Here is a 16,035-nt window from a genome sequence, read left to right on the forward strand (position 1 = left end):
GCAGATTAGGTGGATTGGCCATGCCAAATTGTCCCTTAGTGTCCAAAGATGTGTAGGTTAGGTGGATCGACTATGCTAAATTGTCCCCTTCGTGTCCAAAGATGTGTAGGTTAGGTGGATTGGCCGTGCTAAATTGCCCCTTAGTGTCCAAAGATGCGCTGGTTAGGTGGACCCCAAAGTTGGAAAATTCCGGCTGCTACAATTCCCATGGTGGGTGGGATGGTAAAATTCCACCTGATCCCCCATGTTCGTTGATCCTTTAGCCCCAAGAGCGATATCTAATTCCTTCTTGAAATCACACAACGTTTTGGCCTCAACTACTTTCTGTGGGAGTGAATTCCACACATTCATCACCCTCTGGGTGAAGAAATTTCTCCTCACCTCAGTCCTAAAAGGTTTACCCCTTATCCTCAAACTATGACCCCTAGTTCTGGACTCCCCCCACCATCGGGGACATTCTTTCTGAATCTACCCTGTCTAACCCTGTTAGAATTTTATAAGTTTCTATGAGATCCCCTCTCACTCTTCTAAACTCCAGTGAATATAATCCTAACCGACTTAGTCTCTCCTCATATGACAGGCATACCATCCCAGGAAACACCTTCACTGCGCTCCCTCTAAAACAAGGACATCCTTCCTCAGATAAGGACACGAAAACTGCACACAATACTCCAGGTATGGCCTCACCAACAGACTTCCATGGCCCTGGAGTGCCAGCTTCGCCAGGTTCTGGAGGCGCCAGTGTGCAAGTACACACAACTTGCTACTGAATAAAGTTGCAGGCATAGAGGTGGTTTAGCAAATTCATTTTTGCAACACAGAAAAGCACATCAGAGGTCAGTGGATTCCCGAATGTGATCCCATCACATGAAACTGGGAATACAAAACTGCCGGGGTGTGTGCCAAAGGATTGGAGAGTTTTTCTTTAAACTGGTATCAAGCATACAGCTGGCACACACTTCAGGTCACATGGGATAGTGAAAATACTCTCAAATATGTTTCACCAGCCTCTTGAACATTTTGGCGAACCAAGTTGACTGGGTTCAATTTCTCAAATTAAATGGATTAATCTTTTGTTAGGAACAGGAATTTTATACGTTTGTTTCAATCCCACCGACATATCATTCCAACAGAGCAGAAAGAGGCCATCCGGTCCATCGAGTCCGCACTGACTCTCCGGAAGAGAATCCCACCCAGGCCCACTCCCCCTACCCTATCCTCATAACCTTGCACATTTAGCATGGCCAATCCACCTAACCTACACATCTTTGGACACTAAGGGACAATTTAGCATGGCCAATCCACCTAACCTGCACATCTTTGGACACTAAGGGGCAATTTACCATGGCCAAACCATCTAACTTAAACATCTTTGGGCACTAAGGGGCAATTTGATGGATTTGATTCTGAGCTTGGGTGCCTGTTCTTCCCGTGTCTGCGTGGGTTTCTTCCAAGTGCTCCAGTTTCCTCCCAAAGTCCAAAGATGTGTCGGTTCGGGGGATTGGCCATGCTAAATTGCCCCTTTGTGTCCAAAGGGCCTGGGTTGGATTGTTGTCGATGCAGACTTGATGGGCCGAATGGCTTTCCTATGCACTGTGGGGATTCTATTAATTGGGTGAATGAAGTTGATGATTGCCTAGACATTCTTGCTGGCCAAATGGACAGGCTCATTACCCAACTCCTGGGAGTGACGGCTGAGCAGTTATCAGCAACGTTCGATTAACATTGAGGGTTTGTCTTAAGGATCTAGACATGGCCTTGCCTGAGCTTTCATTTCCCTGTGTGTCCTTTGTGTGTGTGTGTGTGTGTGTGTCCTTTGTGTGTGTGTGTGTGTGTGTGTGTGTGTGTGTGTGTGTGTGTGTGTTTGGACACAGGCTCTGATGCTGGTCCTGGGCCAGGTAAGAAAAGTATTAGCAGATTGACAGCATGCTGAAGGAACAGATTGAGAATCAGGATAACTGGCAGGAACGGAAGTGCTATTTTAGACACAGTTAGCCCGTGGATGTTACTCAGGAGGTGCCAGGTGCCAAAAATGAACAATTCCCATGACAATTTGGAGGCACTTTGGAAGGAAACATCAAGTTCGATTTATCCCCTCCCCTCCCTCACCCCCTGCCAAAAATATACTTTCCTTCCCAATTTTAGAGTCGGAGGGCGGGATTGACCTCGCATGTTTTCCAGTCCCACTGTTATCATCAGGGTTTGCTGCTGACTGCCTCTCCCACCGCCTGGGAAGCCCACAGTGAGGGTTTGCCAATGGCGAGACCAAGAGTTCCCGGCAGTGGGAAGGGCTGGAAAATTCCAGCAAGAGCTTTACAGCACAGGAAGAGGTGCTTCAGCCCATCTTTTTAGCCCTTCTGTAAAATTTCCTGAAGGGGTATCAGTTTGATGAGGGGCTGGTTACCTCAGTTGGCCCGATGGCTGGCGTGTACGTGTGTCTGGTCTGGAATAATGGGTTTGAATCGAACATTCGAGGCGGCATGGTGGCACAGCGGTCAGCACAGCTGCCTCACAGCTCCAGGGACCCGAGTTCGATTCTCAGCTTGGGGCACTGTCTGTGTGGAGTTTGCACATTCTCCCTGTGTCTGCATGGGCTTTCTCCAGGCGCTCCGGTTTCCTCCCACAGTCTGAAAGATGTGTAGGTTAGGTGGATGGGTCATGTTAAATTGCCCCTTAGTGTCCCAAGATGTGCAGGTTAGGTGGATTGGGTCATGCTAAATTTGTCCTCAGTGTATCCGAACAGACACCAGAGTGTGACAACTATGGGTAGCATGGTGGCACAGTGGTTAGCACTGCTACCCCACAGTGCCAGGGACCTGGGTTCAATTCCCAGCTTGGGTCACTGTCTGTGTGGAGTCTGCATGTTCTCCCCATGTCTGCGTGGGTTTCCTCCAGGTGCTCCAGTTTCCTCCCACGCTCCAAAGATGTGAAGGTTCGGGTGATTGCTAAATTCTCCCTCAGTATACCTGAACAGGAGTGTGGCGACTAGGGGAATTTGCACAGTAACTTCATTGCAGTGTTAATGTAAGCCTACTTGTGATACTTGTAAATAAACTCAGCATTCAAATTTTGCTCTAATTCTTTCCATGGCTCTGTCTAAACCCTATATACAAACACAAAGGGGTCCGCAGATCCTAGGGGACATCATTATCCAACTAATCAGAAACAAATATTGATTTACTCCCTGCTATCTGCACCCCTCCCTCGCATACACCTCTCGATCCATGTGGCTATATTTCGTCTGATAACCAAATGCCTCACATCCAAATTGAGGCCCTTACTTGGCACTTAATCAAACGATTCATAACGTTCTATATATACTTCAATTGCACTTGTTTTACAAATGCACTCTCCAAAAATCCAAATAAATTAGCCAAGTATGACCTGGCCTTTATAAATCCACACTGATTACGTCGCGGGTTTTAAAATGTTCACTGAATCCATCCCACAATGCACTGGGGAACTGAGAGTTGACTCACAGTTAGGGCAAGATTAACCAGTCTGTATGTTTCGTGGCTTCTCCCTTTCACCTTTCTGTTTGAACAACAGCGCACCATCTGCCACCTTCCAGTCCTTTGGAGGATATCCTGCCCCCAAAGACAGTTGGAAAATTGTGGCCTGCTATTTATTTGGTGGAAAGTGACTCAGCCCCATCTCCTTACCCTCCCATGAACGTTTTTCAACGCCACTTTCTTCTGAAGATCCAGTGGACAGACCGATTATTTGTGGGCATCCTTTAACTACCCAGGCCTCATGGTCTGAATCTTGAGCAAGAGTAAGCCTCACTCCTTGTTGAATAAGATCATGGCTGAACTGACTACAACCTTAATCCCACATTTAAAGTTTAAATTTATTTATCAGTGTCACATTTAGGCTGACATTAACGATGCAATGAAGTTACTGTGAAAATCCACCAATCACCTGTTCAAGTACACTAAAAGAGAATTTAGCATGGCCAATCCACCTAACCTGCATATCTTTGGACGCTAAGGGGCAATTTAGCATGGCCAATCCACCTAACCTACACATCTTTGGAGGAAGCTGGAGCACCCAGAGGAAACCCATGCAGACATGGGGAGAACACGCAGACTCCCCACAGTGACCCAATTCGGGAATCGAACCCAGGTCCCTGGCGCTGCAAGACAGCAATGCTAATCATTGTGCTGCCACTGTGTCAACCTCCCGATTTCCTTTCATACCCTTGTTCATCAAGGTTTTTGGGGGGGGGGGGGGGGGGGGGAGCGCGGTGGTGATGACCTAGTGGTACTAGTGCTGGACTATTAATCCAGAAACTTAGCTAATGCTCTGGGGACCCGGGTTCGAATCCCACCACGGCAGACGGTGGAATTTAAATTCAATAAAAAATATCTGGAATTAGGAATCTACGAATGGCCATGAAACCATTGTCGGAAAAACCCATCTGGGTTACTAATGTCCTTTAGGGAAAGAAATCTGCCGTCCTCACCTGGTCTGGCCGACATGTGACTCCAGAGCCACAGCAATGCGGTTGTCTCTCAACTGCCCTTGGGCAACTATGAATGGGCAATAAATGCTGGCCCAGCCAGTGGCACCCATGTCCCACGACTGAATAAAAAAAATCTATCGACCTCTGCCTTAAATATATTCAATAACCAAGCTTCTACCGCTCGCTGGGGGAAGACAATTCGTCAGACGAATGACCCTCTGAGAAAAACATTCTCCTCATCTCTGTCTTAAATGGGAGATGCCTTATTTTTAAATTGTGTCCCCCAAGTTCCAGTCTCTCCCACAAAGGAAACATCCTCTCAGCATCCACCCTGTCAAAGCCCATCACAATCTCCTCTGTTTCAATAAGATTACCTCTCATTCTCCTAAACTCCAATGGGTACAGGCCCAACCAGTCCAACCTCTCCTCAGAAGATAATCCCCCATCCCAGGAATCAGCTGGATGAACCTTCTCTGACGAGCTTCGAATGCAATTACATTCTTTCTTAAATAAGGAGACCAAAACTGGACACAGTATTCCCAAAACCTTGTACAACTGTAACAAAATATCCATACTTTTATATTCCTAATCGAGGGAATGAATAGAATGGAAGAGAATCCCGACAGTGCAGAAGGAAGCCACGCAGCCCACTGAGTCTGCACGTATTACCCTGCTAATCCTCCTGACACTAAGGGGCAATTCAGCATGGCCAATCCACCTAACCTGCACATCTTTGGGCACTAAGGGCAATTTAGCACGGCCAATCCACCTAACCTACACATCTTTGGACTGTGGGTGGAAACCAGAGCACTCGGAGGAAACCCACGCAGACACAGGGAGAACGTGCAGATTCCACATAGTCAGTGACCCAAGGCTGGAATTGAACCCGAGTCCCTGACACTGAGAGGCAGCAGTGCTAACCACTGTGCCACCGTACCACCTTCAACCCTGTTGTTCCACCATACAGTTAGAAGGGGAAGATTGGCAGAATTGAATATGAAAATTAATGGATGAATTTTCTGTGCAAGGTGTAAGGGAGGATAAAGAATGTGTTGTATTGCAAAAATTTCCTTATATTGAAAGCAACAGGACTGTGACCTGAGATTAGGTGCAGGGTATTGTGATACAGTGATAATAGCGTAGATGTCATAATAGGGGAAGGATCATCAGAGAAAGAAAGGTGGGTCCAGAAAAGTCGATAGATTGGCCTAGGGAATGCTCTGGGTTCCCGGGTTTGAATCCCACCACGGCAGATGGTAGGATTTGAATTCAATAAGAAAAAATCTGGAATTGTTTGGCCCATCTTGTCCAGGCCACCCCAAGGACAGCATGGTGGCACAGTGGTTAGCACTGCTGCCTCACAGCACCAGGGACCCGGGTTCGATTCCCAGCTTGGGTCACTGTCTGTGTGGAGTTTGCATGTTCTCACCGTGTCTGTGTGGGTTTCCTCCAGGCGCTCCAGTTTTCTCCCACAGTCCAAACATGAGCGGGTTAGGTGGATCGGCTGCGCTAATTTGACCCTAGTGTCTGGGGGATTAGCAGGGTAGATACGTGGTGTTACAGGAATAGGGCCTGGGTGGGATTGTGCTCGGTGCAGGCTCGATGGGCTGAATGGCCTCCTTCAGCACTGCAGGGATTCTTTTATTCTGTGATTCTAATCCCAACCCAAGATCCAACTTTTCTTAATTACCACTGTCAGCGCTAAGTGAGAAAAATTGGAGGTAGTGGCGTAGTATTGTTGCTGGGCTAATAATCCAGAGACCAGGGCAAGATCTGGAGATGTGGGTTCGAATCCCAGCTGCTGAAATTTGAATATAGAATCCACCGATGACCATGAAACCAGTGTCGATTGTTGGAAAAAATCCCATCTGGGTCACTAATGTCCTTTAGGGAAGGAAATCTACCGCCCTTACCTGGTCTGGCCGACATGTGACTCCAGAGCCACAGCAATGTGGTTAACTCTGAACTGCCCCTCTGAAATAGGCCTAGCAAACCACTCAATTCAAGGCAGTAAGGGATGGGCAATAAATGCAGGCCCAGCTAGTGATGCCCACATCCCACGAGGAAATAAAATAAATCTCATCCGGATTTCTTTTTTGCAACACATTAAACAGAATAAATAGTTCAGAAATTACCCAACACACCCTTGTGTTGCCACAATATATGTCAGAGCATGTCTACAAAGGAAATGCATGCCAAAATTGAAAGGTTCTAACCTTGAGAGCACGACTTAGATTGACAACATCATTGAATGATCATATCGCTGTGTTTGGCACATGTCCAAAACTTGACCCTTGCACCAACAGTGAGTTCATGAGACCGTTCACCACACAAACGTACAAGGACAAAACGCCTTCGCACTCACCAGTTGGTACAAATTCTCCCAGAAGTCCTGCGTCATGAGTCGAAACAAGGCGAGAAAGGCCCAACCAAACGTATCAAAACTGGTGTACCCATAGTTAGGATTTCTTCCTGCTTTCATGCACATGTACCCTTCAGGACATTGGCTAAAAGAAAAAGGTCAAGGATAGCATTTAGTTCCCAAGATGCCACATCATGAAAGGCTGCATTCTGCAACTGTACCATTTTATTAACACATTGTTGCGTTGGGAAAACCTTGATGTCAGAATTTCCACATATCACTGTAGGTGGGATCTTGACTTCACGTACCATGGGTGCATTTGTTCCCCCACTAATTAGTACCCTTCTTGTGTCAGATACTGTATTCCATCCAATTTGGAGGGCGGCATGATGGCACAGTGGTTAGCGTTGCTACATCTCAGCACCAGGGAATCGGGTTCGATTCTAACCTTGGATGACTGTGTGGAGTTTGCACATTCTCCCCGTGTCTGTGTGGGTTTCCTCCGGGTGCTCCAGTTTCATCTCACAGTCCAAAGATGTGCGGGTTAGGTGGATTGGCCATGCTAAATTGCCCCTTAGTGTCCAAAGATGTGTAGGTTAGGTGGATTGGCCATGCTAAATTGCCCCTTAGTGTCCAAAGGTGTGTAGGTTAGGTGGATTGGCCATGCTAAATTGTCCCTTAGTGTCCAAAGATGTGCAGGTTAGGTGGATTGGCCATGCTAAATTGCCCCTTAGCGTCCAAAGATGTGAGGGTTAGGTGGATCGGCCATGCTAAATTGCCCCTTAGCGTCCAAAGATGTGCAGGTTAGGTGGATTGACCATGCGACAGGCTGGAATTCTGGGTACAGGAGAAGTGCTCAGTCCCTTGGGTCATGAAGGAGCTGAACGATAAGGAGCAAATATATGAAATGAATAAATTCAAGGGCGGAAGATTGTGTGCGTGTTTTTGCTTTTGTGTTGCCGTCAGGCTAAAACACTGTCAGAAAACTGAGCAGCAGAAACGCAAAGTTTCAGCCCAATTTTTCATCGATCAGATTCAGAACTGTTCAGCTTCCAGTGAAACCTGCCCCAAAATGCTTCCCACTTGTCTGTTCCTGACATTTACTTGGAGACAGCAAATAATTCAACTTGAAGATCAAGAAAAGCATCAGCGTTGCTGTGATGACCCCCATGACTTGCATGGGGAATCCCTGATTTGTTCCATTGTAACCAATTGGATCTGTTGAATGTGACCAATGGTAACATGCTGTAAGGGTCAGCTGACCCAGTAAACTATGTTGCCAGTGACAAAATGATGTGGTTATCAGCTGATCAGCTAACTCAGTATAAATAATCACCTTGTTGCAGTTTTGGAATGGCCCAGGGATGAGGCCTCAAGTGTTGAAGGAATTGGCATGTATTTACCCTGCTAATCTTCCTGACACTAAGGGGCAATTTAACATAGCCAATCCATCTAACCTGTACATCTTTGGACACTAAGGGGTAATTTAGCATGGCCAATCCATCTAACCTGTACATCTTTGGACATGAAGGGGCAATTTAGCATGGCCAAACCACCTAACCCACATATCTTTGGAGTGTGGGAGGAAGCCAGAGCACCCAAAGGAAACCCATGCAGACACAGGGAGAACATGCAAACTCCGCACAGACAGTGACCCGAGCCGGGAATTGAACCCGGGTCCCTGGCATTGTGAGGCAGCATTGTTAACGACTGTGCCACCCATATCCACCAAACTATGCACAGAATCTGCAGTTCAGCCCCGATGGACTTGCCTGCTCCACATTGGTGTCCGCTCAAATGTGGACAGCGCGACGAACGTCACTGAAACAAGGGGGCTACAGAATTATTTCCCTCACTGACCTTGGTACAAATCACCCCGTTTAATACTTGAGTGTTTGTTTTTGAGATCATAAATTGTTTCCTCGTGCTGCCTTGAAACCTTTGAAATGAAGATTCAGGATTAGAAATATGCTTTGTCTGGCTACTGATTGCAATCTAAAGTTATGTCTGCTGCTGAATGAAGGGATAATTTATTTTCTGCTCTCTCTCCCTCCTCGCTTTCTTGCTGACATCAATCACCATCAGGGGTCAAGTGGTTTGTATCCAGTCTTATTTTACCAGCGGGATCACACTTTGCAATACATTCAGTAATCAAATATCCATCCATTTGCACTTCAGGTCACAATTTTGACAACCGGTCTATATCTGTCTGCATCATCTCCTGATCAGCTTCTGTTTGACACGACAACTTTCAGCGATCGAATGCCTTGAACGTGGAGACGATATTGAGGTCCAGACGGTAGCAGACAAAACAAAGATGGCGGCAAGAGCGACGACGGAATAAAGATGGCCACTGAATGGTCTGCCACTGATGGTGAGGGGAAGGGGAGGGAGGATTAAGGGATTCTCTGTATTTGGAAATTGTACACTCGGATTGGAAAATTGCCAGTGTCTCTATTACATAAGATGGGTGAGGGAGTAAGAGTTGTGTGGATGGGATTTTCCACACCGTTCCCCGTCCCCGCTACCCCACCCGCCCAAACACCGATGGCGTGTTTTTGCAGGAGCAAAGTCGGCCCACTGACGTCAACAGGGCTTCCCATTGTTCGCACCATTCACTGCTGCTGAACCCATGGCAGGGGTGGAGGTCACTGTCAGGCGGCATACCAGAAGATGCCACCCATTATACATTATAGGGGCAGCACGGTGGCACAGTGGTTAGCACTGCTGCCTCACAACGCCAGAATCCCAGCTTCGGGTCACTGTCTGGAGTTTGCAAATTCTGCCCAGTTCTGCGTGGGTTTCCTCCGGGTGCTCCAGTTTCCTCCCACACTCCAAAGATGCACAGGTTCGGTGGATTGGCCATGCTGAATTGCCCCTTAGTGTCCAAAGATGTGTAGGTTAGGTGGATTGGCCATGCTAAATTGCCCCTTAGTGTCCAAAGATGTGCAGGTTAGGTGGATTGGCCATGCCAAATTGCCCCTTAGTGTCAGGGGAACTAGCTAGCATAAATGCATGGGGTTATGGGGCTAGCACCTGGGCCAGAGTGTGGTCAGCGCAGACTCAACGGGCCGAATGGCCTCCTTCTGCATGTAGAATTCTATGATCCATGATCTATAACACCAATTGTGGGGGAGAAACATAGGATCAGAAACTAGAAGCAGAAGCAGGCCATTCAGCCCTTCGAGCCTGCTCCGCCATTCATTTTGATCCTGGCTGATCATTAAATTCAATATCCTGATCCCCCTCCCCCCCCATATCCTTTGATCCCTTTAGCCTCAAGAGCGATATCTAATTTCTTCTTGAAATCACACGTTTTGGCCTCAACTACTTTCTGTGGGAGTGAATTCCACACATTCACCACCCTCTGGGTGAAGAAACTTCTCTTAATCTCAATACCCTGAACTTACACATCTTTGGACACTAAGGGGCAATTTAGCATGGCCAATCCACCCTAACCTACACATCTTTGGACACTAAGGGGCAATTTAGCATGGCCAATCCACCTAACCTACACATCTTTGGACACTAAGGAGCAATTTAGCATGGCCAATCCCCCTAACCTGCACATCTTTGGACACTAAGGGACAATTTAGCATGGCCAATCCACCTAACCTACACATCTTTGGACACTAAGGAGCAATTTAGCATGGCCAATCCCCCTAACCTGCACATCTTTGGACACTAAGGGACAATTTAGCATGGCCAATCCACCCTAACCTACACATCTTTGGACACTAAGGGACAATTTAGCATGGCCAATCCACCTAACCTGCACATCTTTGGACACTAAGGGGCAATTTAGCATGGCCAATCCACCCTAACCTACACATCTTTGGACACTAAGGGACAATTTATCATGGCCAATCCCCCTAACCTGCACATCTTTGGACACTAAGGGACAATTTACCATGGCCAATCCACCTAACCTGCACATCTTTGGACTGTGGGAGGAAACCAGAGCACCCGGAGGAAACCCACGCAGACACGGGGAGAAAGTGCAGACTCCGTACAGACAGTGACTCAAGCCAGGAATCAAACCCGGGTCCCTGGCGCTATCCGCTGTACCATTTTCCGTGCTGACTCTACGAAACCAGGAGACTTCCATACACGTTCCTACAGAAGCCACTGGATAACAGCCCAGAAAAGGAGACCATGACCGATTTCTCTTCTCCCGCGTTTGACGGATCTGACGGCAGGTGCAGTTCTCCAACAACAGTCCAGTTGAGGGCAGTTAATACAGCACAGGTCAAGAGGTCAAACGTTCTGGTGTCTACAAGTCGGTCCCACATCAAACAGCCAAATTCCAAGTGAGGAGTCCCTGACAAATAATCCAACTTGTAAACGGGGAGGTCACCAACAGAGAACACACACAACTTACCCAGCATCAGAGCTGTTCCCACACAGCAATGGGTCAGCCATTCCAGCCACGTGGTAGAAATTTGCTGTTAAGGAAACAGAATAGTATTTCAATTAGGTTAATTCATTCACAAAATAAGAATCTTTCATCTGCCCCAACACAATTAAAGTTCTTGAAAGCCTCCTTTGTGTTCCACGATCACACTTTTGAGGTCTGATCTCCAAGAAAAAAAACTTAAACAATCAGTTAGTGAATCAAGTTACACGGTATTCCTCCCCTTGTCCAGAGAGTTCTCTAATCCCTGCCGCCTTCCCGGTTTTCTAAGTCACTCCTCACTTCTTTAATCCATCCTATTTGGTATTCTATAAATGTGTAACGGAACAGAGGAAGGCCATTTGCCTCATCGCGTCTGTACCTGCTCTCTGAATGAGCAAATCTCCGAGTGCCGTTTTCCTGCGTTGTCCCGGTAACCCGGACTGAAGTTCCTTTTCAGACAACAGTCGGATCCCCTCTGAATGATTCAATTGGCCCAGTCCCCACCACACTCTCAGACAGTACATTCCAGATCCTAATTACTCACTGTGTGAATCTGTCTCCACCACAGTCTCAGACAGTACATTCCAGATCCTGACCACTTGCTGTGTGAATCTGTCTCCACCACACTCACCAACAGTACACTCCAGATCCCAACCATTCACTGTGTGACAAAAATCTCCTTCCATCTCTTTCGCTTCTTTTCCTAAATAATTTAATTTCTGCACCCTTATTCTCGATCCATTCACCAGCAGGAACAGTTGCTTGCCATCTAAACTGTCCAGCCCCCTCACGATTTTTAACACCTCTATCCAATCTCCTCTGAACCATTTATTTCTGATGGAAAACAGTTCCAACTTCTCTAATCCGCCTTCATAACTCAAGGTTTTCATCCCTGGGACCGTTCTTGTGAATCATTTCTGCGCTCTCTCCAATACGTTCACATTCTTCCTATCGTGTGGCAGCCAGAACTGTAAACAGTATTCCAGCTGAGATCTAACTGGTGTCTTGTATAAGTTCAGCATAACCTCCTTACTCTTATACTCGCTGCCTCTATTAATGAAGCCCAGAATACTATCTGCTTTATTTACTGCTCTCTCCAACTCTACTTCAAAGATTTATACCCACCCTCTGCTCCTGCATCCCCTTTCGAATGTTATCCATTATCTTCTTCCTCCCAAAATCCATCACCTCACACTACTCTGCAGCGGACCTAATCCGAACTCCACCAACTAATCTCTGTCCCTCTGAGATTTTACACTATCCTCACTGTTCACAATGCGTCCAAGGTTTGGATCATCCGCCTGCTTTGAAACAGTTCTGTGTGCATGAAAGTCTCGATGATTAATATGCCAGTCTCACAACACCAGATTAAAGTCCAATGGGTTTATTTGACACCACGAGCTTTCGGAGCACTGCTGCTTCCTTGGGTAACTCAGCTGATGAAGGGGCAGCGCTCCAAAAGCTCGTGATTTCAAATAACCCAATTGGACGTTAACCTGGTGTTGTGAGATTTCTTACTGTGCCCGCCCCAGACCAACACTGGCATCTCCACATCATTAAACTAGGGTCCCAACCCTGAGGAACTCCACTACAAACATTCCTCCAGCAGGGGAAAACATGCTGTATTTCCTGTCACTTAGCTAGTTCTGGATCCATATTGTTACTGCCCCTTTTATTCCATGACCTATAACTAGGGGGTCATAGTTTGAGGATAAGGGGTAAACCTTTTCGGACTGAGGTGAGGAGAAATTTCTTCACCCACAGAAAGTAGTTGAGGTGTTGGCCTAGTGGTATTATCGCTAGACCATTAATCCAGAAACTCAGCTAATGTTCTGGGGACCCGGGTTCGAATCTCGCCATAGCAGATGGTGGAATTTGAATTCAATAAAAAATATCTACAATTAAGAATCTGCTGATGATCCATTGTCGGAAAAACCCATCTGGTTCACTAATGTCCTTTTGGGAAGGAAATCTGCTGGCCTACACGTGACTCCAGAGCCACAGCAACGTGGTTGACTCTCAACTGCCCTCCAAGGGCAACTAGGGATGGGCAATAAATGCTGGCCCAGCCAGCAATGCCCATGTCCCATGAATAAATAAAGGAAAAAGGCTAAAATGTTGTGTGATTTCAAGAAGAAATTAGATATATCTCTTGGGGCTAAAGGGATCGGGGGTGGGGAAGGGGTGATCAGGTTATTGAATTCTATAATCAGCCATGATCATAATGAATGGCTTCCCCCTGCTTCTAGCTTCTCTGTTTCTACAAAGTTTCCAGCACAGAAAACAAAGGCCCATCACTTCTGCACCCGTCAAACACAAACAGGCCCCAGCGAGGTTTGAACTCGTGGTCACTGGCTTCCAAGACCAGCACTCGAACCCCTGAGCTATGGAGCCCACCTACCAGGTGGACGGTTCATCTCTGTTGAAACTGGGAGCTAGGTGGGGGTGGGGGGTTTGTTGCATTTTAACCAGGCAGTGACTCAATGCATTTTTTGGGGTGGGGGGAGTGGGTTTCAGATTTCAAGTTCAGCTTTTGGGAGGTCCAGGACACCTGTCAACACCGGGGATACATTGCTAGGATTCTTGGCCAGTCAGGTGATTACATCTTTGGTCATTCCAATCCGCAGTCATCCAAATCTTTCAGATTTTCTTCCGGACATCTCGCAACGATGCCAAACAGGAATAATCGAGTTCCCACTCAGAAGGAAAGAAAGAGTAAAATGGGAGGGATAAGACTACTGGTGTGAACTGGTCTTGTATACAGTAAAATGGAACACCAGTAAAAAGGGGAGATGAGAACACTGGTGTGAACTGGTCTTGTATACTTTAAAATGGAACACCAGTAAACAGGGAAATAGACTACTGGTGTGAACTGCTTGCTTGACCTCTGCCCTTCAACCTGTCACAATTGGGCATTCAATGGATGTTGGCACATTGACGGAGATGTCGGGCAGGAGTTGTACGACAGTCAAGTTGGCAGCCATGTTTTCCCTTCACGACGGACACAGCCGCTGTCACTTGACGTTGTTAGGGATGACTGGATTTGATGGTGTCTCACACAAGATACAGTAGCAACCAGCAAAGTAGGAACTCTCCAGGTGCTAATGTTCTGTGGATCACATGATCAGCAAGGCTTTTTAAACACTATTTTTTTAAACAACCTGACAATATAAAATTTGCTGATCATTCAATTGAGGGTTCTGACTTGGTATGCATTATTTTCTGAGCATCAGAAGATTGATTCCACTGCCGCACATTGTGGTATATATACTTTTCCAATCAATCGGCCTGCCGTTTAGGCTCTGTAAATGTCTACTGATGCACCCCCTGCACAAGACATTTTGCTTCCTCAGACAATATTTGGCTGGATCAAACATTTTTTTGCACAGTCCAAAAAAATTCACTGAAGGTGGACTCTCCCCTCCAGGGCCCAAAGAAGAAAAGATTGCAGAATGCACAGCCTTCTAGAATTCTCCGCTGGTTTCAGGGCCTGCGTCACTGAAATTATGCTTTGTCACTCGTCAGCGTGAATGTGTGCAAAAACGCTCCGACAGACTCACTGCTGTGAATCTTGCCAAACGAGAACTGATTGAGGGATTTTACCTTGAAATCATAGAATCCCTGCAGTGCAGAAGGAGGCCATTTGGCCCATCAAGTCTGTACTGACCATAATCCCACCTGGGCCCTGTCCCCATAACCCCACACATTTACCCTAGCGAGTGCCCCCGACACTAAGGGGCAATTTAGCATGGCCAATCCACCTAACCTACACATCTTTGGACACTAAGGGGCAATTTAACATGGCCAATCCACCTAACCTGCACATCTTTGGACACTAAGGGACAATTTAGCATGGCCAATCCACCTAACCTACACATCTTTGGACACTAAGGGGACGGTTGAACCAACTTCCATCCACCACCCCCTCCTTGACCTCCATTCACTATCTCCAGATAAAACTTACCATTGGAGCCAAGCTTAACTATTCCTTTTTGTGGCACACACGGAATGTTCTTTCTTCCAATCTGAATCAGTCTCCCTCCCTTACGTCTATTCCAATTCTCTTCTGGCACTGAGTGGTTGCGCTAAAGCAGACTCCTCTTCCCGAAGTAAGATTTTTTTCCTGGAACAGGTCGCTGGTCTGTCATTAGTGGCCTATAGCTTTAGGGGTGCCACTCCACTCCTGGCTGACCAGGAGTCTCTCACTGTCTTACCGCCAGCCATTGGCGTGTTCGGAAGGATTTGCTGTTTGACCGTGTTATGAACACACCTTCCTTAGTCATCAAGTTCTGGGGTGAGACTCGAACCCGGAACTTTTGGCTCAAAGGCAGGGATGCCAACCCACTGCGCCACAAGAGCTGTGCTGCATGATCATATAGAGCTACCCAAAATCAATCACTCACAACTTGAAAACGCAAGACTGAGGCATGGCACATGTGCATAACAACCAATCATGCCATTGCACCCTCAATATTTCCCTTCTGACAGAAATAGTTTGCAAAATAAAACCACCATAGGACACGTGTAACATAAAAACACAGAAACTAGAAGCAGGAGGCCATTTGGCCCTTCGAGCCTGTTCCACCATTTACTATGGCTGATCATCAAATTCAATATCCTGATCCTCCCCCTTCTCCCTCGATCCCTTTAGCCCCAAGAGCGATATCTAATTTCTTCTTGAAATCACACAACGTTTTGGCCTCAACTACTTTCTGTGGGAGTGAATTCCACACATTCACCACCCTCTGGGTGAAGAAATTTCTCCTCGCCTCAGTCCTAAAAGGTTTACCCCTTATCCTCAAACTATGACCC

At 46.8% G+C, this 16,035-nt stretch overlaps 1 protein-coding gene and 1 non-coding gene across 2 annotated transcripts in view; both read right to left on the bottom strand.

Moving 5' to 3' along the window:
* Nucleotides 1-16,035, bottom strand: part of LOC145361834 (sodium channel protein type 8 subunit alpha-like) — a 191,579-nt gene that overhangs the window by 81,353 nt on the left and 94,191 nt on the right. Inside the window, exons 9-10 of the mRNA XM_080217785.1 lie at nucleotides 11,209-11,272; nucleotides 6,831-6,972 (exon numbers count right to left, since the gene is read on the bottom strand). Of these exons, the coding sequence (XP_080073911.1) occupies nucleotides 6,831-6,972; nucleotides 11,209-11,272 (206 nt within the window). The remainder of the gene's footprint in view (nucleotides 1-6,830; nucleotides 6,973-11,208; nucleotides 11,273-16,035) is intronic.
* On the bottom strand, nucleotides 13,545-13,617 carry trnap-ugg (transfer RNA proline (anticodon UGG)). The gene has a single exon. It is a non-coding gene; the product is annotated as a tRNA-Pro (tRNA).

This window comes from Carcharhinus amblyrhynchos, chromosome X (genome assembly GCF_965287045.1).
Source record: "Carcharhinus amblyrhynchos chromosome X, sCarAmb.v2.hapA, whole genome shotgun sequence".
Taxonomy (NCBI): domain Eukaryota; kingdom Metazoa; phylum Chordata; class Chondrichthyes; order Carcharhiniformes; family Carcharhinidae; genus Carcharhinus; species Carcharhinus amblyrhynchos.